At 41.0% G+C, this 17,617-nt stretch overlaps 1 protein-coding gene across 1 annotated transcript in view; it reads left to right on the top strand.

Annotated features, from left to right (window-relative positions):
* The window catches only part of LOC128639916 (anthrax toxin receptor 1), a 146,754-nt gene that overhangs the window by 116,541 nt on the left and 12,596 nt on the right, over window positions 1-17,617 (top strand). The window contains exon 15 of the mRNA XM_053692174.1: window positions 10,423-10,521. Within this exon, the coding sequence (XP_053548149.1) occupies window positions 10,423-10,521 (99 nt within the window). The remainder of the gene's footprint in view (window positions 1-10,422; window positions 10,522-17,617) is intronic.

The following is a 17,617-nucleotide window of genomic DNA, read 5'->3' as shown; positions in this document are numbered from 1 at the left end:
AGTGTGCAAAAACATCTAAGCATTTTAAAGATCATCCAGTGACAATTAAAAATGCTGCCCAAGATGATTCCTTAACGGAGGGTAATGAGGATAGTCCTTCTTCCTCTCCCCATGTGTCTACACCAGTTACGTCCGCGCAAGCGATGCCTAGTACCTCTAGCGCATTGGCCCCTGTTACTTTACAACAATTAGCAGCAGTAATGGATAATTCCCTTGCAGCATTTTTATCCAAACTGCCAGTTTTTCCAAGAAAGCGCGATAGCTCAGTTTTAAATACAGAGGATGAGCAATCTGAAGCTTTGGATAATTTATCTGTAGTAACCTCACAAAACTCAGAGATAGCAGTGAGGGAAGGACTGTCTGAGGGAGAAATTTCTGACACAGGAAAAGTTTCTCAGCAGGCAGACTCTGATTCCTTAGTGTTTAAATTTAAGCTGGAACACCTCCGCGTCCTGCTTAAGGAGGTTTTAGCTACGCTGGATGATTGTGACCCCATGGTGGTCCCTGAAAAATTGTGTAAAATGGACAGGTTTTTAGAGGTCCCTGTATACACTGAGGCATTTCCGATCCCAAAGAGGGTGGCGGATATTGTGACTAAGGAGTGGGAGAGACCAGGTGTACCCTTTGTTCCCCCACCTATCTTTAAGAAAATGTTCCCCATAAACGACCCTAGGCGGGACGCGTGGCAGACGGTCCCTAAGGTAGAGGGGGCTGTTTCAACACTAGCTAAGCGTACAACTATACCAATAGAGGACAGTTGTGCTTTCAAAGATCCTATGGATAAAAAATTGGAAGGATTGCTGAAGAAAATTTTTGTTCAGCAAGGTTTTCTGCTTCAACCAATTGCCTGCATTATCCCGGTAACTACTGCAGCGGCTTTTTGGTTTGAGGCCCTGGAGGAGTCGCTCCAGAGGGAGACTTCATACGATGAGGTCATGGATAGAATTCATGCTCTAAAGCTGGCTAATTCTTTTATCACTGATGCCGCTCTACAGTTAGCTAAACTAGCGGCGAAAAACTCAGGTTTTGCCATCATGGCGCGAAGAGCGCTTTGGCTCAAATCATGGTCGGCGGATGTGTCATCCAAAACAAAACTGTTAAATATTCCCTTCAAGGGGAAGACCCTTTTCGGCCTTGAGCTGAAAGAAATTATTTCAGATATCACTGGGGGCAAAGGTCATGCCCTTCCACAAGATAGGCCATTTAAGGCCAAAAACAAGGCTAATTTTCGCTCCTTTCGCAACTTCAGGAGCGGACCTCCTGCAACCTCTGCTGTCGCAAAACAAGATAACGCTTCACAGCCCAAAGCAACCTGGAAACCCTTGCAGGGCTGGAATAAGGGTAAACAGGCCAAGAAGCCTGCTCCTGCTACCAAGACAGCATGAAGGGGTAGCCCCCGATCCGGGATCGGATCTGGTAGGGGGCAGACTTTCTCTCTTTGCTCAGGCTTGGGCAAGAGACGTTCCGGATCCCTGGGCATTGGAAATAGTTGCTCAGGGGTATCTTCTAGAATTCAAGGATTCTCCCCCAAGGGGAAGGTTCCACATTTCTCGTTTGTCTTCAGACCAAACAAAGAAACAGGCGTTCTTACGCTGTGTAGAAGATCTACTAAAAATGGGAGTGATACACCCAGTTCCAATTGCAGAACAAGGACTGGGCTTTTACTCAAACCTGTTCGTAGTTCCCAAAAAGGAAGGAACTTTCAGGCCAATCCTGGATCTAAAAATTCTAAACAAATTCCTCAGAGTTCCGTCTTTCAAGATGGAAACCATTCGGACAATCTTGCCGATGATCCAGGAAGGTCAATATATGACTACCGTGGATCTAAAGGATGCGTACCTACATATTCCTATCCACAAAGATCACCATCAGTTCCTAAGGTTCGCCTTTCTGGACAAACATTACCAGTTCGTGGCCCTTCCTTTCGGGTTGGCCACCGCTCCCAGAATTTTCACAAAGGTGCTAGGGTCCCTTCTAGCGGTTCTAAGACCGCGGGGCATTGCAGTAGCACCTTACCTAGACGACATATTAATACAGGCGTCGTCCTTTCACAGAGCCAAGGCTCATACGGACATCGTTCTGGCCTTTCTAAGGTCTCACGGGTGGAAGGTGAACGTAGAAAAGAGTTCTCTGTCCCCGCTCACAAGGGTTCCCTTCTTGGGAACAGTAATAGACTCGGTAGAAATGAAAATCTTTCTGACAGAGGTCAGGAAGTCAAAACTGCTGAATACTTGCCGAGTTCTTCATTCCATTCCTCGGCCTTCCGTGGCTCAGTGCATGGAAGTAATTGGTTTAATGGTTGCGGCAATGGACGTAGTCCCTTTCGCCCAAATCCATCTCAGACCACTGCAGCTGTGCATGCTCAAACAGTGGAATGGAGATTACGCAGATTTGTCTCCTCAAATCCAAATGGATCCAAAAACCAGAGACTCTCTTCTCTGGTGGTTGTCTCAAGTTCACCTGTCTCAGGGAATGAGTTTCCGCAGACCGGAGTGGATCATTGTCACGACCGATGCCAGTCTGGTAGGCTGGGGTGCGGTCTGGAACTCCCTGAAGGCTCAGGGACTATGGTCTCGGGAAGAATCTCTTCTCCCGATAAACATTTTGGAGCTGAGAGCGATATTCAACACGCTCCAGGCGTGGCCTCAACTAGCAGAGGCCAAATTCATCAGGTTTCAGTCGGACAACATCACGACTGTGGCGTACATCAATCATCAGGGAGGAACAAAGAGTTCCCTAGCAATGAAGGAAGTAACCAAGATCATCAAATGGGCGGAGGATCACTCCTGCCATCTATCTGCAATTCACATCCCAGGGGTAGACAACTGGGAGGCGGATTTTCTAAGTCGTCAGACTTTCCATCCGGGGGAGTGGGAACTCCACCCGGAGGTTTTTGCTCAGCTGACCCAGCTTTGGGGCATTCCAGAGTTGGATCTGATGGCGTCCCGTCAGAACACCAAACTTCCCCTTTACGGATCCAGATCCAGGGATCCCAAGGCGGCATTGATAGATGCATTAATAGCGCCTTGGTCATTCAGTCTAGCGTATGTCTTTCCACCGTTTCCTCTTCTCCCTCGGCTAATAGCCAGAATCAAACAGGAGAAGGCTTCGGTAATTCTGATAGCGCCTGCGTGGCCACGCAGGACTTGGTATGCAGACCTAGTGGACATGTCATCGGTCCCACCATGGAAACTGCCATTGAGGCAGGATCTTCTGATCCAAGGTCCTTTCAAGCATCCCAATCTAGTTTCTCTGCAACTGACTGCTTGGAGATTGAACGCTTAATCCTAGCTAAGCGGGGTTTCTCTGATTCAGTTATAGATACTCTGATACAGGCCAGAAAGCCTGTCACCAGGAAAATTTACCATAAAATATGGCGGAAATATCTTTGTTGGTGTGAATCCAAGGGTTACTCGTGGAGTAAGGTTAGGATTCCGAGGATATTGTCTTTTCTCCAAGAGGGTTTGGAGAAAGGTCTGTCAGCTAGTTCCTTAAAAGGACAGATATCTGCTCTGTCTATTCTGTTACACAAGCGTCTGGCAGCTGTCCCAGACATTCAGGCATTTGTACAGGCCCTAGTTAGAATCAAGCCTGTCTACAGACCTGTGGCTCCTCCATGGAGTCTAAATTTAGTTCTTTCAGTTCTTCAAGGGGTTCCGTTTGAACCTTTGCATTCCATAGATATCAAGTTATTATCTTGGAAAGTTTTGTTTTTAGTAGCTATTTCTTCTGCTCGAAGAGTTTCAGAATTGTCTGCTTTGCAGTGTGATTCACCCTATCTGGTGTTCCATGCAGATAAGGTTGTTTTGCGTACTAAACCTGGTTTCCTTCCAAAGGTGGTTTCTAATAGGAATATTAACCAGGAAATCATTGTTCCTTCTCTGTGCCCTAATCCAGTTTCTAAGACGGAACAACTGTTGCACAATCTTGATGTGGTTCGTGCTTTAAAGTTCTATTTAAAAGCAACTAAAGATTTCAGACAAACATCATCCTTGTTTGTTGTGTATTCTGGTAAGAGGAGAGGTCATAAAGCGACTGCTACCTCTCTGTCATTCTGGCTGAAAAGCATCATCCGATTGGCTTATGAGACTGCTGGTAAGCAGCCTCCTGAACGAATTACAGCTCATTCCACCAGAGTTGTGGCTTCCACATGGGCTTTCAAGAATGAGGCTTCTGTTGAACAGATTTGTAAGGCAGCGACTTGGTCTTCACTGCATACATTCGCCAAATTTTATAAATTCGATACTTTTGCTTCTGCGGAGGCTATTTTTGGGAGAAAGGTTTTGCAAGCAGTGGTGCCTTCCGTTTAGGTTACCTGACTTGTTCCCTCCCTTCATCCGTGTCCTATTGCTTTGGTATTGGTATCCCACAAGTAAGGATGAATCCGTGGACTGAATACACCAAGTAAGAGAAAACCGAATTTATGCTTACCTGATAAATTTCTTTCTCTTACAGGTGTATTCAGTCCACGGCCCGACCTGATATTTAAGTCAGGTTCAAATTTAATTTACAATAACTACAGTCACCACTGCACCCTATGGTTCTCCTTTTTCTCCTAACCGTCGGTCGAATGACTGGGGGGGCGGAGCCTGAGGGGAGCTATATGGACAGCTTTGCTGTGTGCTCTCTTTGCCACTTCCTGTAGGGATTGAGAATATCCCATAAGTAAGGATGAATCCGTGGACTGAATACACCTGTAAGAGAAAGAAATTTATCAGGTAAGCATAAATTCTGTTTTTATCCTCTGTCACGGGGTGCTAAAACTGAGAATCACCTTTTGGTATTCTTTGTTAAAAGCTAAACCAAGGTAGACTCATATGCTAATTTCTAAACCATTGAAGCCACCTCTTATCTGAGTGCATTTTTACAGTTTTTCACCGTTAGACGGTTCTAGTTCATATGTGGCATATAGATAACATTGTGCTCATTCCTGTTTTTATTTATGAGTCAGAACTGATAGGCTAAAGTGCAAGTCTGTAAAAAGTATATTAATATAACCGTATTGGTTATGCAAAACTGGGGAATGGATAATAAAGGGATTATCAATCTTTTTAAACAATAACAATTGTTAAGTAGACTGTCCCTTTAAGATACATTGAATACAACTGTGCTAAGAAGGGGGATCCATAAAATCAGTTATTTTAATGGCAGCTGAATTCTTCCCTTGAGGATGCAGTATAGATACCATGATGTAGTCTTTTCTAATTAGTTTCAATTCACCAGCAGGTCATTCAATTTCTATTCATAACCATAATAACCATCATATATAAATGCCTTAATTCACTGTGCAAGCTTTTTAATGTGCCAGTGGAAGTCTATATGCTGTGAATTAATAGAATGTGTTGAATGGTGTCTTTGTCACTGTTTTGTCATTAATTCCTGTGTCATGGTTTTGTTTTGAAATCCCCTAGCAACATTTCTTTATGTATTAATTAAAATATTTTCAAACCTTTTTTTTCCCATAAATTAATTCAAGAGTAGCAGACAGAAAGGGATTAAAATTGTGTAAAATATTTACTTTTTAACTAGCTATTACCTTTTACAAAATATGGATTTTGTATAACCATCAATCTTATAGTTTGATCTACTATGTATCAGAGCTATGATAAGGTTTTATTGTACTGCATTATAATGGAGTAAAAGAGTCCGTATTTAAAATGAATATTGGAAGCAAAAAGTGAGAAATGATGGATCCAATTTGTCCTTACTAGTATCCCTTTTTTGCAGTGGAAACTAAGGATTAGATTAGAGGGGTAGCATGTGCATGCATGCACGCAGGAAATGACAGTTCATCTACTGTGCATCTAACATCTAATGTAAACAAACTAGATCTGCCTAGCACCCGTATACTGCTCCAATAACAAGCAGGCCAAGCATCAGTATCCTGCTTCAGTCCTTGGTTCTCAAAATGGGCACTCCAGTCTCAGCCCTCAAGTTGGCACTCCAGTCTCAGCCCTCAAGTTGGCACTCCAGTCCCCTGCCCTCGAGTGGGCAGTCCAGTACTTGGCTCTTGAAGTGGGCACTTTAGTCCTTGGCCCTCGAGTGGGCAATCCAGTTCCTGGCCCTAGAGTGAGGCATTACTGCTGCCTAGTACTCTTTCCAGAATCTGACTCAAGTTTCCTGTACTATAAAGTTGTCTTATCCCTCTGTTTTCTCAACCATGCCTAAAAGGGGTAGTTTATGCAAATAAGCTTATTCCACTGGCCCCTTTTAGTGCGCAGATGGCCCTAAGTCTGACACCGCTACATATGAGCTCCAAACCACTGAACCTGCTTAACACCTTTTAAATGAAAGTTTTAGGTCTGCTTACTATATATCTGCTGATACATCACTTAACTAATAAATTAACTCTAAAAGACCCTAGAGTTCCTCCTGTACTTTTTAGGCAGGACTAGGCTGAAATACTGCAGTAAAGTTCTCTTCTGTCAAAGGCACATTCTTGTTTCTTGAATGATGACTAACCCTAGAACAAGCTATAATTGTTCATCCCCTGGTTGAACAGTTCTGTCTTCTGTTATACATGAAAGTTATGATGCTTGGATATCTGTCTCCCTAAGGGTTATGGGTCAACAACATGTGGACCCTTGCCCTATATACCAAACAGGAAGTTGCAACAACTGATAGTTGAGCCACATGGAAGGCCAACATATACCTTTTTGGTTGCTTGGTATTTTGCAGCTAATGTGATATAGTTTGGGAACATTATTATTATAAAAGGAAAATGTTGAACTAATAGAAATGTGGATTACTTACCTATGTGTAAGAGTTGCTAGTCCTCTCATTTATATGGGAATCACTTGGGGCTGGCTTGTCCTTTTTTTGGTGGGACCTCGAAAAAGTGTTATTCTGAGAAACTCTCCTTTTAAACAAAAAAAAAAAGAGCCTGTTCCTGTGGTGGTGACTAGTCATAGAACAAGCTATAATGGATTTGTTTGTTTTCTGGTTGACCTTTTTCTTTGGTGTTGTATATACAGATTATAGTCCCTGAGTTATCAGTCTCCCAAAGTGTAATAGGCCCGACGAAATGTCACTCATTATACAGTAAGCTTAGATAGCTGTACCTCACCAGAGATAGCAATTCCTGTAGAGTGTCAGCCATTGTGAAGTTGAGGGTCAAATAAGGGAGTCTAGAAGCCGTGTTGTACTAATCTGAAGGTGGAGTCATTTTAAGTCAGTTATAAGGTGTGCATGGAGCTGTTGAGTTGGGGGCATTGCATCCTGGTCTCAGGTTTCAACTGTGTGTGGGGCAGTTGAGCGCTGGGCATTGCTTCCAAACTATGATCATTGCTGCCAAATGTTGGAAGGTTTGGCGCTTTACTAACAAGATCCACAGAAGGGTAAAATGTACATTTGGGGTTGTCGAGTCTCTAGCTCAGAGGAGGATTGCCTGGTATCTTACAATTGCCATTTTGTTAGGTGTGACCAGACTGATGTACTGCAGGAAAGCTCTCTTCTGTGGAAAACACATTTTGGGCTAAGAGAGATTGCTGTTATTGTGGTCGCATATAACAAAAATATTCTTCATTCATGGTGGTGAAAAACTGGTTACATTTGCTATCAAATTTGTATGTTTGCCACTGAGGGGTAGATTTATCAAGCAGCGGATGCTGCAATCTACCCCCGAAGTTTCAGGTCGGCCTTAAACTAAAGTTAAGACGCAGCGGTCATAAGACCACTGCTCCTTAACTTATCCGCCATCTCTGAGGTGGTGAACAGCAATCATCCTGATTGTATCCAATCGGAATGATTGACACTCCCTGCTATCGGCAGATTGGCCGCGAATGTGCAGGGGGCGGCATTGCACATGCATTTTAATAGAAATGCTTGTGCAATGATAAATGCTGATAGCGTAACATTTGATAAATCTACCCCATAAAATCTAGTTTATTTGTAATGTTTTATAATGTGTTGTTCAATTAATTCTTTTTTTTGTCAGTCGTCTCTTTGTATAGAAGTCTGAAATATGTGACTCTTTTAATAGAAAACTAACCAGGCAATATAGATCATGCTGCTGGTCTCTACAAAAGAGCCAAAACCATGAAAAATAACTGACTTGAAAAAAAATGTTAGGAATTTTCCCTTAGTCCCATAAATCAATGTCACAAGAGTTCACTTTTCCCTTCCTGTATGAAGAGAGATTTTTATGAATAGCTTCCAGCAGCAGCAGAACTGAGAATAGGCTGAACCGCATGGTGTGCCATGTGAGTGATTAATGAGTCCTGCCCTGTGGAATAATCGCTATATTATCTTGATGTAGAACTATTTAGTGTTGTTGCTGAGAAGTTGAAATACTTCTCCTTTTCACACTGAGTGCTGCTGAGTGTAATCTGCTTTGATGAAAACGTTGGTGTTTCTCCAGTACTGATAGTTTAGGAAACAACATATAAGCAATACTCAGCTGACCTGCTCACCAAAAGCATTGTACAAAGAACAAGAAGTCATCCATTGAGACTTGAGGAATGGAAGTTTAACCTACAGGAGCATAAGGATGAAATTCTCTACCTAATGAGGTTGTTCTAGCATATTCAGGATATACAGTAGGGGCAGACAATCTATGGCCCGGAGGCCAAATTAGGCTTATCACCTGTTTTCTCTTGTAAGGTGTATCCAGTCCACGGATTCATCCTTTACTTGTGGGATATTCTCCTTCCTAACAGGAAGTGGCAAAGAGAGCACACAGCAGAGCTGTCCATATAGCTCCCCCTCTAGCTCCACCCCCCAGTCATTCTCTTTGCCGGCTCTAAGCAATAGGGTCCCTCTCGGAAGGGTAAAGTGAATGTGGTGTTAGATTTGTAAGGCAGCAACTTGGTCTTCGCTGCATACTTTTTCCAAATTTTCCAAATTCGATACTTTTGCTTCTTCGGAGGCTATTTTTGGGAGAAAGGTTTTACAAGCAGTGGTGCCTTCCGTTTAAGGTACCTGTCTTGTTCCCTCCCTTCATCCGTGTCCTAAAGCTTTGGTATTGGTATCCCACAAGTAAAGGATGAATCCGTGGACTGTATACACCTTACAAGAGAAAACAGAATTTATGCTTACCTGATAAATTACTTTCTCTTGTGGTGTATTCTGCCTGAGAAGAAAACAACACACTCCGGTGCCGTTTAAAATAACAAACTTTTGATTGAAGATATAAAAACTAAGTTTAATCACCACAGTCCTCTCACACATCCTATCTATTAGTTGGGTGCAAGAGAATGACTGGTTGTGACGTAGAGGGGAGGAGCTATATAGCAGCTCTGCTTGGGTGATCCTCTTGCACTTCCTGTTGGGGAGGAGTTAATATCCCATAAGTAATGGATGACCCGTGGACTGACTACACTTAACAGGAGAAAGGAATTTATCAGGTAAGCATAAATTATGTTTTCTCTTGTGGTGTATCCAGTCCACGGCCCGCCCTGTCATTTTAAGACAGGTGGTTTTTAATTTTAAACTACAGTCACCACTGCACCCTATGGTTTCTCCTTTTTCTTCCTAACCTTTGGTCGAATGACTGGGGGTGGAGCTAGAGTGGGAGCTATATGGACAGCTCTGCTGTGTTCTCTCTTTGCCACTTCCTGTAGGGAAAGAGAATATCCCACAAGTAAAGGATGAATCTGTGGACTGGATACACCACAAGAGAAAGTAATTTACCAGGTAAGCATAAATTCTGTTTTTGTATGGCCAGCACGTTAAATGTTTTTTATACAATTTTAAATGTTTGGGGTGGGGGGGGATTAAAATTATATAAAATTCATACTTTAGTTTCCAAAATAAAGTGTTACTGGAACAAAGCCATGCTATTCCTTTATATATTGTATTGTAGTTGAAATATAGGGGCATATTTATCAATCTCCGTACCGTTATGAAGCAGCGGTCTATAACCTGTCCTCCTGCTCTGAGGCGGCAGACAGAAATCAACCTAATAGAGGTTAAAAAAGGCCCCTTAGTGAATTGTACCCAATAAATCTACGCTGCTCATTCTCTTCTTGTCTCTTCTATTATTTGTAAACTTTATAGGATTAGATTGTATAATGCGTATATGATATTGTAACACATCGTTTTTTGTTTTGTATAAAATGTTACCTATAATCTCGTTCTTTGTCATGTAAACTGTTTATTGATGAAATGCATAGAATGATGTCCTTGGTAGGGAAGAATGTAATTACATACGTTTGTAGGCTACAGATATATCACTACCAACATAATGGTGCATTCATGTGTTTTGCTAATACAGAATCCTAAAGGAAATTGGATATAAAGGTCAAGGATCAGAGAAATAAGGAGGTTTTTAAAAAAGGATTGAAAAATAGATGGTTATCTGCAATGAAATACCACTAATTTTTCGGATTGATATACATTTTCTGCTAGTAGTCTAAATACTATCACAGTACTTTAATTTTTACTCTTAACCCCAGAATAATATAATTGGGTTTTTTTTCCCAGGAATCTGATGATGAAGATGGGTTACCCAAGAAGAAGTGGCCTACAGTGGATGCGTCATACTATGGAGGAAGAGGCGTGGGGGGCATAAAAAGGATGGAGGTAATTTATACCATATGTAAAGACGTGACTGCAATTGTAACTGTTATTACACGTTTTAGTTGCAGTTTTTCTAAATAATTCCTGACTTGCATAGCCTAGTGACAATACATTATTTGGATTTTTATGTGTTCAGTAGTGGGCTAGAATAATTAAACTGTAGTATCCCAGAAGGGGATACAAAAAGGCGCGCTGTTGGTTTTGAAAAATCGGGGCGGGAAAAAAATGGGAGTGACAAATAACTCTGCACCCAAATAGAAAAACAAACGATGCAACAAGACTGAAAACATGCAAATATGCAAATAGAAAAAACAAAAAATGCAAAAAAACTGAAAACAATATGTCTTCTAAAGCAAAGTAATAGTTATCATAGATATAATACCAAGTCCCAATGTGTTAATATACGGTGTCTTGGTCCATAGAAAACAGATTGCCGCCGGACGTATTTCTGGCGGGGCAGCTCCTCTTGGTCCCAGAGAGCGGGGGGGGTAGTACTGTGGCAGAAAAAAGAAAGAAGAAAAGAGGGCGCCAATAGTGTGATATTGTTTGTTTCACAGCAGAAAATAAAACACAAATATTGCGCTTACCAAAAAAAGTTGCACTGAACTCTGACCAGTGCGATATCGCCTGCTGGCACTTTACTCAGCGGCCAGTACACTGTGTATGGGCATATATCCTCCAGATGCTCTTTGTATTTCCGTGGATTCGACTCAAGGATATGTGAACCTTAGAAAGTAGAGAGGGGACTCCACATAGTTTAATATGTCTTTTCAAAAGGATGGAGGAAACATGTATTATGCTTACCAAAGGAATAGGCACTGTTCTGTGACCAGTGCAGTCTCTCCTGCTAGCACCTTATACAGCGGCTAGTATGCTGTGTGTTGGTGTGTCCTCTCTGTTATTTGGAGTATACGACTCTCTGTGAAAGGTCTTCAATTGTATCCGTGCATGTTACTTTGTAATGGAATGTCTGTTGTATTGTTACAACCAAGTATATAATGGTTGTTAAATAAATGTGATAACAAAAATCATAAAAGGAAAACCAAATAAAGTTCTGAATCAAGGATATGTCTGTGTCCTCTGGATGAGTTTTTCAGCTTGTTAGCATTCCTCAGTGAGATCCCATAAAAAAGGAAACAGAAAATTGCAACATAGTGTGAATCTGTAATGGCACTTTGAGGAAGTAGTTGTTTTGTAACAAATGACTACTCACATTTGTTGGAGCTTTCCACTAAGCTCAAGGATATGCGCACTCCCACTTTATACTGATGGGAAAACAGTACACTAGGCAAAACTTGGATACAAATTTATTTTAAAATATATAAAAGCGTCACATAAGCCTTGATAACACCACAATGTAAGGGTACAAAAGCAGATATGCTGTAACAAATGCTTCAAATCGCCAAACTTGCAAAGAGGTAAATGGATCAGCAGGAGTGTGACCGCTGAAACCAAAACCTTTTTAGTAGCAAGACAATAGCGCTAAGCCCCCAGGTGTCCTGGCTAGTGTAGAGACGCAATAAAACTCAATATAGAACAGTTCAGTTCCGACGTACGTTTCGCTGGTATGCTTTGTCAAGGAATGTTAGTGCGCATGTCCAAGAGTCCTTTTAAACAATCCATTGATGAGTTTCTGCCAGGTTTGTGGTTACATCCTCCATTTTGGAAGTTGGCATTTAGGTAATTTGTCATTAAACAACTAGTATGTTTTTCAACTTCTTTCAGTTTTATACATTTTGTTGATATATGCATAGATGTTAAGATGGATAACCAGAATTGGGAAATTATGCATTATAATGTTATAGCATTATACATATATGCAAAACTTCAAAAAGCATAATCACATTGTGCCTGCAATTAGTGTCTATACTGATGACATATGTAGGTATTTGTTTTCTTTAACCCCTTAATGTGAAGGTATTAGATTTTATTTGTTAGCATGTAACATGTTTAAAAACATATATTGTACTTTTGTGTGTTTGCGCTGAAAAGTTATGATAGGTTGTTGAGGTTACTGTTTCTAACTATGTGTTTAATTCTACATTTGGGGTTCCATATATTGAAAATAAGTTTGTGAAACATTCTAAAACTATTTAGCACTGATAATATAAGTGTGGACAACAAAAAAAAAAAAAAAAAATTAAAATTAAAAATTAAAAAAAAATTTTTTAAAAATTAAAAAAATTAAAAAAATAATTAAAATTGTAATTGTACCCTTACATTGTGGTGTTATCAAGGCTTATGTGACGCTTTTATATATTTTAAAATAAATTTGTATCCAAGTTTTGCCTAGTGTACTGTTTTCCCATCAGTATAAAGTGGGAGTGCGCATATCCTTGAGCTTAGTGGAAAGCTCCAACAAATGTGAGTAGTCATTTGTTACAAAACAACTACTTCCTCAAAGTGCCATTACAGATTCACACTATGTTGCAATTTTCTGTTTCCTTTTTTATGGGATCTCACTGAGGAATGCTAACAAGCTGAAAAACTCATCCAGAGGACACAGACATATCCTTGATTCAGAACTTTATTTGGTTTTCCTTTTATGATTTTTGTTATCACATTTATTTCACATTTTTTTCTTTGTGATATTCGGTATATTTATTGTAATATAATGGTTGTTACTATTTAGGTAGTTAAGGTAGTCTGTAACTTAACGGCACTAACAAAAAATTGGAAAAAGTTGGACAACTTCCAGATAAAATTTAAAAGGCTTTAATGACGCGTTTCTCAACCAGCTACGGGTCGTTTCATCAGATGAAACGACCCGTAGCTGGTTGAGAAACAGGTCATTAAAGCCTTTTAAATTTTATCTGGAAGTTGTCCAACTTTTTCCAATTTTTTGGAGTTACAGACTACCTTAACTACCTAAATAGTAACAACCATTATATACTTGGTTGTAACAATACAACAGACATTCCATTACAAAGTAACGTGCACGGCTACAATTGAAGACCTTTCACAGAGAGTCGTATACTCCAAATAACAGAGAGGACACACCAACACACAGCATACTAGCCGCTGTATAAGGTGCTAGCAGGCGAGACTGCACTGGTCACAGAACAGTGCCTATTCCTTTGGTAAGCATAATACATGTTTCCTCCATCCTTTTGAAAAGACATATTACATTATGTGGAGTCCCCTCTCTACTTTCTAAGGTTCACATATCCTTGAGTCGAATCCACGGAAATACAAAGAGCACCTAGAATAATTAAAAATGTTAAATGACCTCCAGTGAGAGAAAACTCTCCAACTCCTTAAAGGGACACTCAAGTCAAAATTAAACTTTCATGATTCAGATAGATTATGCCATTTTAAACAATTTTCCTATTTACTTCCATTAATACAATGTGCACTGTTTATATTTACACTTTTTGAGGGACCAGCTCCTACTGAGCATGTGCAACAGTTCACCGAATATATGTATATGCATTTTGATTGGCTGATGGCTGTCACATGATACAGGAGGAGTGGAAATAGACATAACTAAAAATTTCAGAAACAAACTACTGCTTATTTTAAGTTCAGACTCTGGGGCCTATCTATCAATGGAGCTTGATGCCCCGTGTTTCACAAAGACCGCTGCTCCATAACCTGTCCACCTGCTCTGAGCAGGCGGACAGACATCGCCGGAAATCAACCCGATCGAGTACGATCGGGTTGATTGACACCCCCTTCTGGCGGCCCATTGGCCGCGAGTCTGCAGGGGGCGGCGTTGCATCAGCAGCTCTTGCTCGCCGTATTCAGCGAGGTCTGGCGAACCTTATCCGCATTGTCGGATCAGGTCCGCCAGACTTTCTTAAATAGGGGCCTAAGTGCTATTGCATTGTCTTTGTATCATGTATCTGGTGATCTTGCAAATCTGCTGTATCTACTTGTCCTTTAAGTTGTAAATTTTGCAGTAGGTCTCTAATTTAGTGAATCAGTTTCAAACTGACTGTAAAGTCTTTAAAGAGTTCTTCGAAATATTAGTGAAACTACAGCAGTACTCCTATTGTAGATGATAAAACCTAGAATTCATGATTCTAGCTGTCAAAAGGAAATTTGCATCAGAGGTTATTTTATCCTTATTTTATTGGATTTTATAATCTTAAGGATTGGGAAAATTGTACTCTGTTAGTGCTGAATAATAAATTATATAAATCATAGGGGATTTGAGGATAAAGGTACCACTTTTGGTCTCATTACATGGGCAGCAGTGTTCTCCCCCAGGCCTTTTTAATGGGCACACCACCCATCTGATTTTACTGACCACCCAGTTAAAATGTAAGCCAATGTTAAACTAAATTAGCTAATATTCTTTTTTAAAATATTTGTTGCACAAATTATCATTAAATTAATTTATATTAAATTATACAATTATTTTTGTGATTTTGATAGCTTAAAGTGATGGTAAACTCTCCCCTTGTTAAAATCAGATCTGGAATATTAGGGATATGAAGGTCTGAATTGTTGTTGAATTAGCGCTTTAGCTACAACAAAAGTGCCATATGGGGAGAGCACTGATTGGACATCAATTCAAACCGTTAGCTCACAGAAAAATTTACTTTGAAGTGGGCAGTGGAGTGCAGGGTATTTCAGTTTCATATCTATATTAAAAAGTAAGTTATAGCTCATCTTCATTAGAAACAATAAATGAAAATAATTGATCTAAAATATCACTAACATTCCAGATCTGATTTTAAAAAGGGGAGAGTTTACCATCACTTTAAGGAGAACATTGGACAGTGTTCTATGAAATGTTCTCTCCTTTAATGTTTTACCAGTGAACCATTTTACCTGCTGGAGTGTATTAAACTGTTTACAAATCAACCATTTAGCTTTATTTTGCCATTTCAAAAAAACTATGTAAAAGAGAGGCATAAAATGAAATCAACCTCCTAATGGGAGAGAAAGAGCTCAGCCCTTTTTAAGGGTGGTCCAATTTTGCATACCTGAATACGCTGTCTCTTTAAGGATTTCAACACACTGTGAATGTAACATTCTCAGACTACAGCCACAGAGAGGCAAATCAGTTTTATTTCCGCTGATCTGCAGACTATTAGATGAATGTTGTGTGGTGGTTGTGATATAGTAATTGGTCAGATTTGTGTGATGCTGTAAGTGCTTTTCAGCATTCATTATGGGCCAGATTACAAGTGAGGCGCTATCTTAATGTGCACCCGTAATGGGGCAAATTTGCCCCTATTGCCCCCAAAATAAAGTGGACAGTACTTCATAATAATATAAAAATATGAGCATTTTTATAAAAAAAAAAAAAAAAAAACTGTGCAAAGCAGTGATAAGGGGTTAAAGTGAGTGGATGGGGGGTGTTTGGGGAAAAAAAACGGCACCTGAAATACCTTTACATGGGGGACTGTGTTTTTACTATAAATAGAAGGAGGCAAAGACACCCCAGCCAAAGGCTTAAATATCCCTTCCACTTCCACTATCCCCCAGTCATTCTTTTCCTTTCATCACTTCAGAGACGTTGCAAGCTAACTTCTGCATGTCTTGCCCTCCAGGCCTCCTCGAGACCCTCAGAGGCTCAGTGTATGGAGGTAATCAGACTCATGGTGTCCTGCATGGACATCATTCCTTTTGCCAGATTCCATCTCAGACCCTTACAACTATGCATGCTGAGACAATGGAATGGTGACCATTCAGATCTGTCTGAACAGATTGTGCTGCACAGCCTGTCGAGAGACTCACTCTCCTGGTGGCTCTGTCCAGATCAACTGTCCCAAGGCACGTGCTTTTTGAGACCGTCCTGGGAGATTGTGACTACAGACGCAAGCCTTTCCAGCTGGGGAGCCATTTTGGGTGCCAAGATGGCACAAGGTCTGTGGTCCTTCCTTCTAATCAATATTTTGGAACTCCGGGTAATCTTCAATGCCTTGAAGGTTTGGCCCCTTCTTGGTTCGTTTCAGTTTATCAGATTCCAATCAGACAATATATCCTCGGTTGCTTATATGAACCATCAAGGGAAAACGAGAAGTTCCTTGGCGATGAGAGAGGTATCTCAGATACTAGAGTGGGTGGAAACTCACAAATGTACGCTGTCAGTGATCCACATTCCGGGTGTGGACAACTGGGAAGCGGACTTCCTCAGCAGGCAATCCTTTCACCCAGGGGCATGGTCTCTTCACCCTGAGGTGTTTGCAGAGATATGCAGCGAGTGGGAAATGACGGAAATAGATCTCATGGCATCCCGCCTCAATACCAAGCTACCCAGGTACGGGACGAGGGATCCTCAGGCAGAATTGATAGATGCCCTATCAGTACCATGGAGGTTCAGGCTCATATATCTTTTTCCTCCATTACCGCTTCTCCCTCGTGTGGTGGCTCACTTGAGCGAGCATCTGTAATTCTGATTGCTCCATCGTGGCCGCGAAGGACGTGGTTTGCGGATCTGGTGGGGATGTCCTCATCTCCTCAGTGGAGGTTACAGAGATTTGCTGATACAGGGTCCCTTCGTTCATCAAAATCTAGATTCTCTGAGGCTGACTGCGTGGAGATTGAACGCTTAGTCTTAGCCAAAAGACGGTTCTCTGAGAGTGTTATCGACACTCTTGTTCAAGCTTGTAAGCCAGTTACTTGTTGTATCTACCATAAAGTGTGGAGGACTTACTTTTACTGGTGTGAAGAGCTTGGCTTTTCCTGTCATAAAGTTAAGGTTGCAAGAATTTTAGCTTTCCCCCAGGATGGACTGGACAAGGGCCTATTTGCTAGTTCCCTGAAGGGACAGATATCGGCCCTGTCGGTGTTACTGCGCAAAAGATTGGCTGAGCTTTCGGATGTGCAGTCCTTTGTTAAGGCTCTGGCTAGGATCAGACCCGTGTTTAGATCTGGGGCTCTGCCTTGGAGCCTCAATCTTGTTCTTAGTGTTTTGCAGCAGGCTCCGTTTGAGCCTATGCATACTGTTGACATTAAATTGTTACCTTGGAAGGCTCTTTTTTTGTTGGCTATTGCCTCTGCGGTCAGAGTTTCTAAGATTTCTGCTTTTGCAATGTGATCCCCCTTATCTGTTTTTTCATGCTGATAAGGCGTTTTTTTGCACTAAACTAGGGTTCCTCCCTAAGGTGGTGTCGAATCGTAACATTAATCAGGAAATTGTTGT

Source organism: Bombina bombina, chromosome 9, assembly GCF_027579735.1.
Source record: "Bombina bombina isolate aBomBom1 chromosome 9, aBomBom1.pri, whole genome shotgun sequence".
In the NCBI taxonomy this organism is placed as follows: domain Eukaryota; kingdom Metazoa; phylum Chordata; class Amphibia; order Anura; family Bombinatoridae; genus Bombina; species Bombina bombina.
This window is presented reverse-complemented; position numbering and strand designations above follow the sequence as displayed.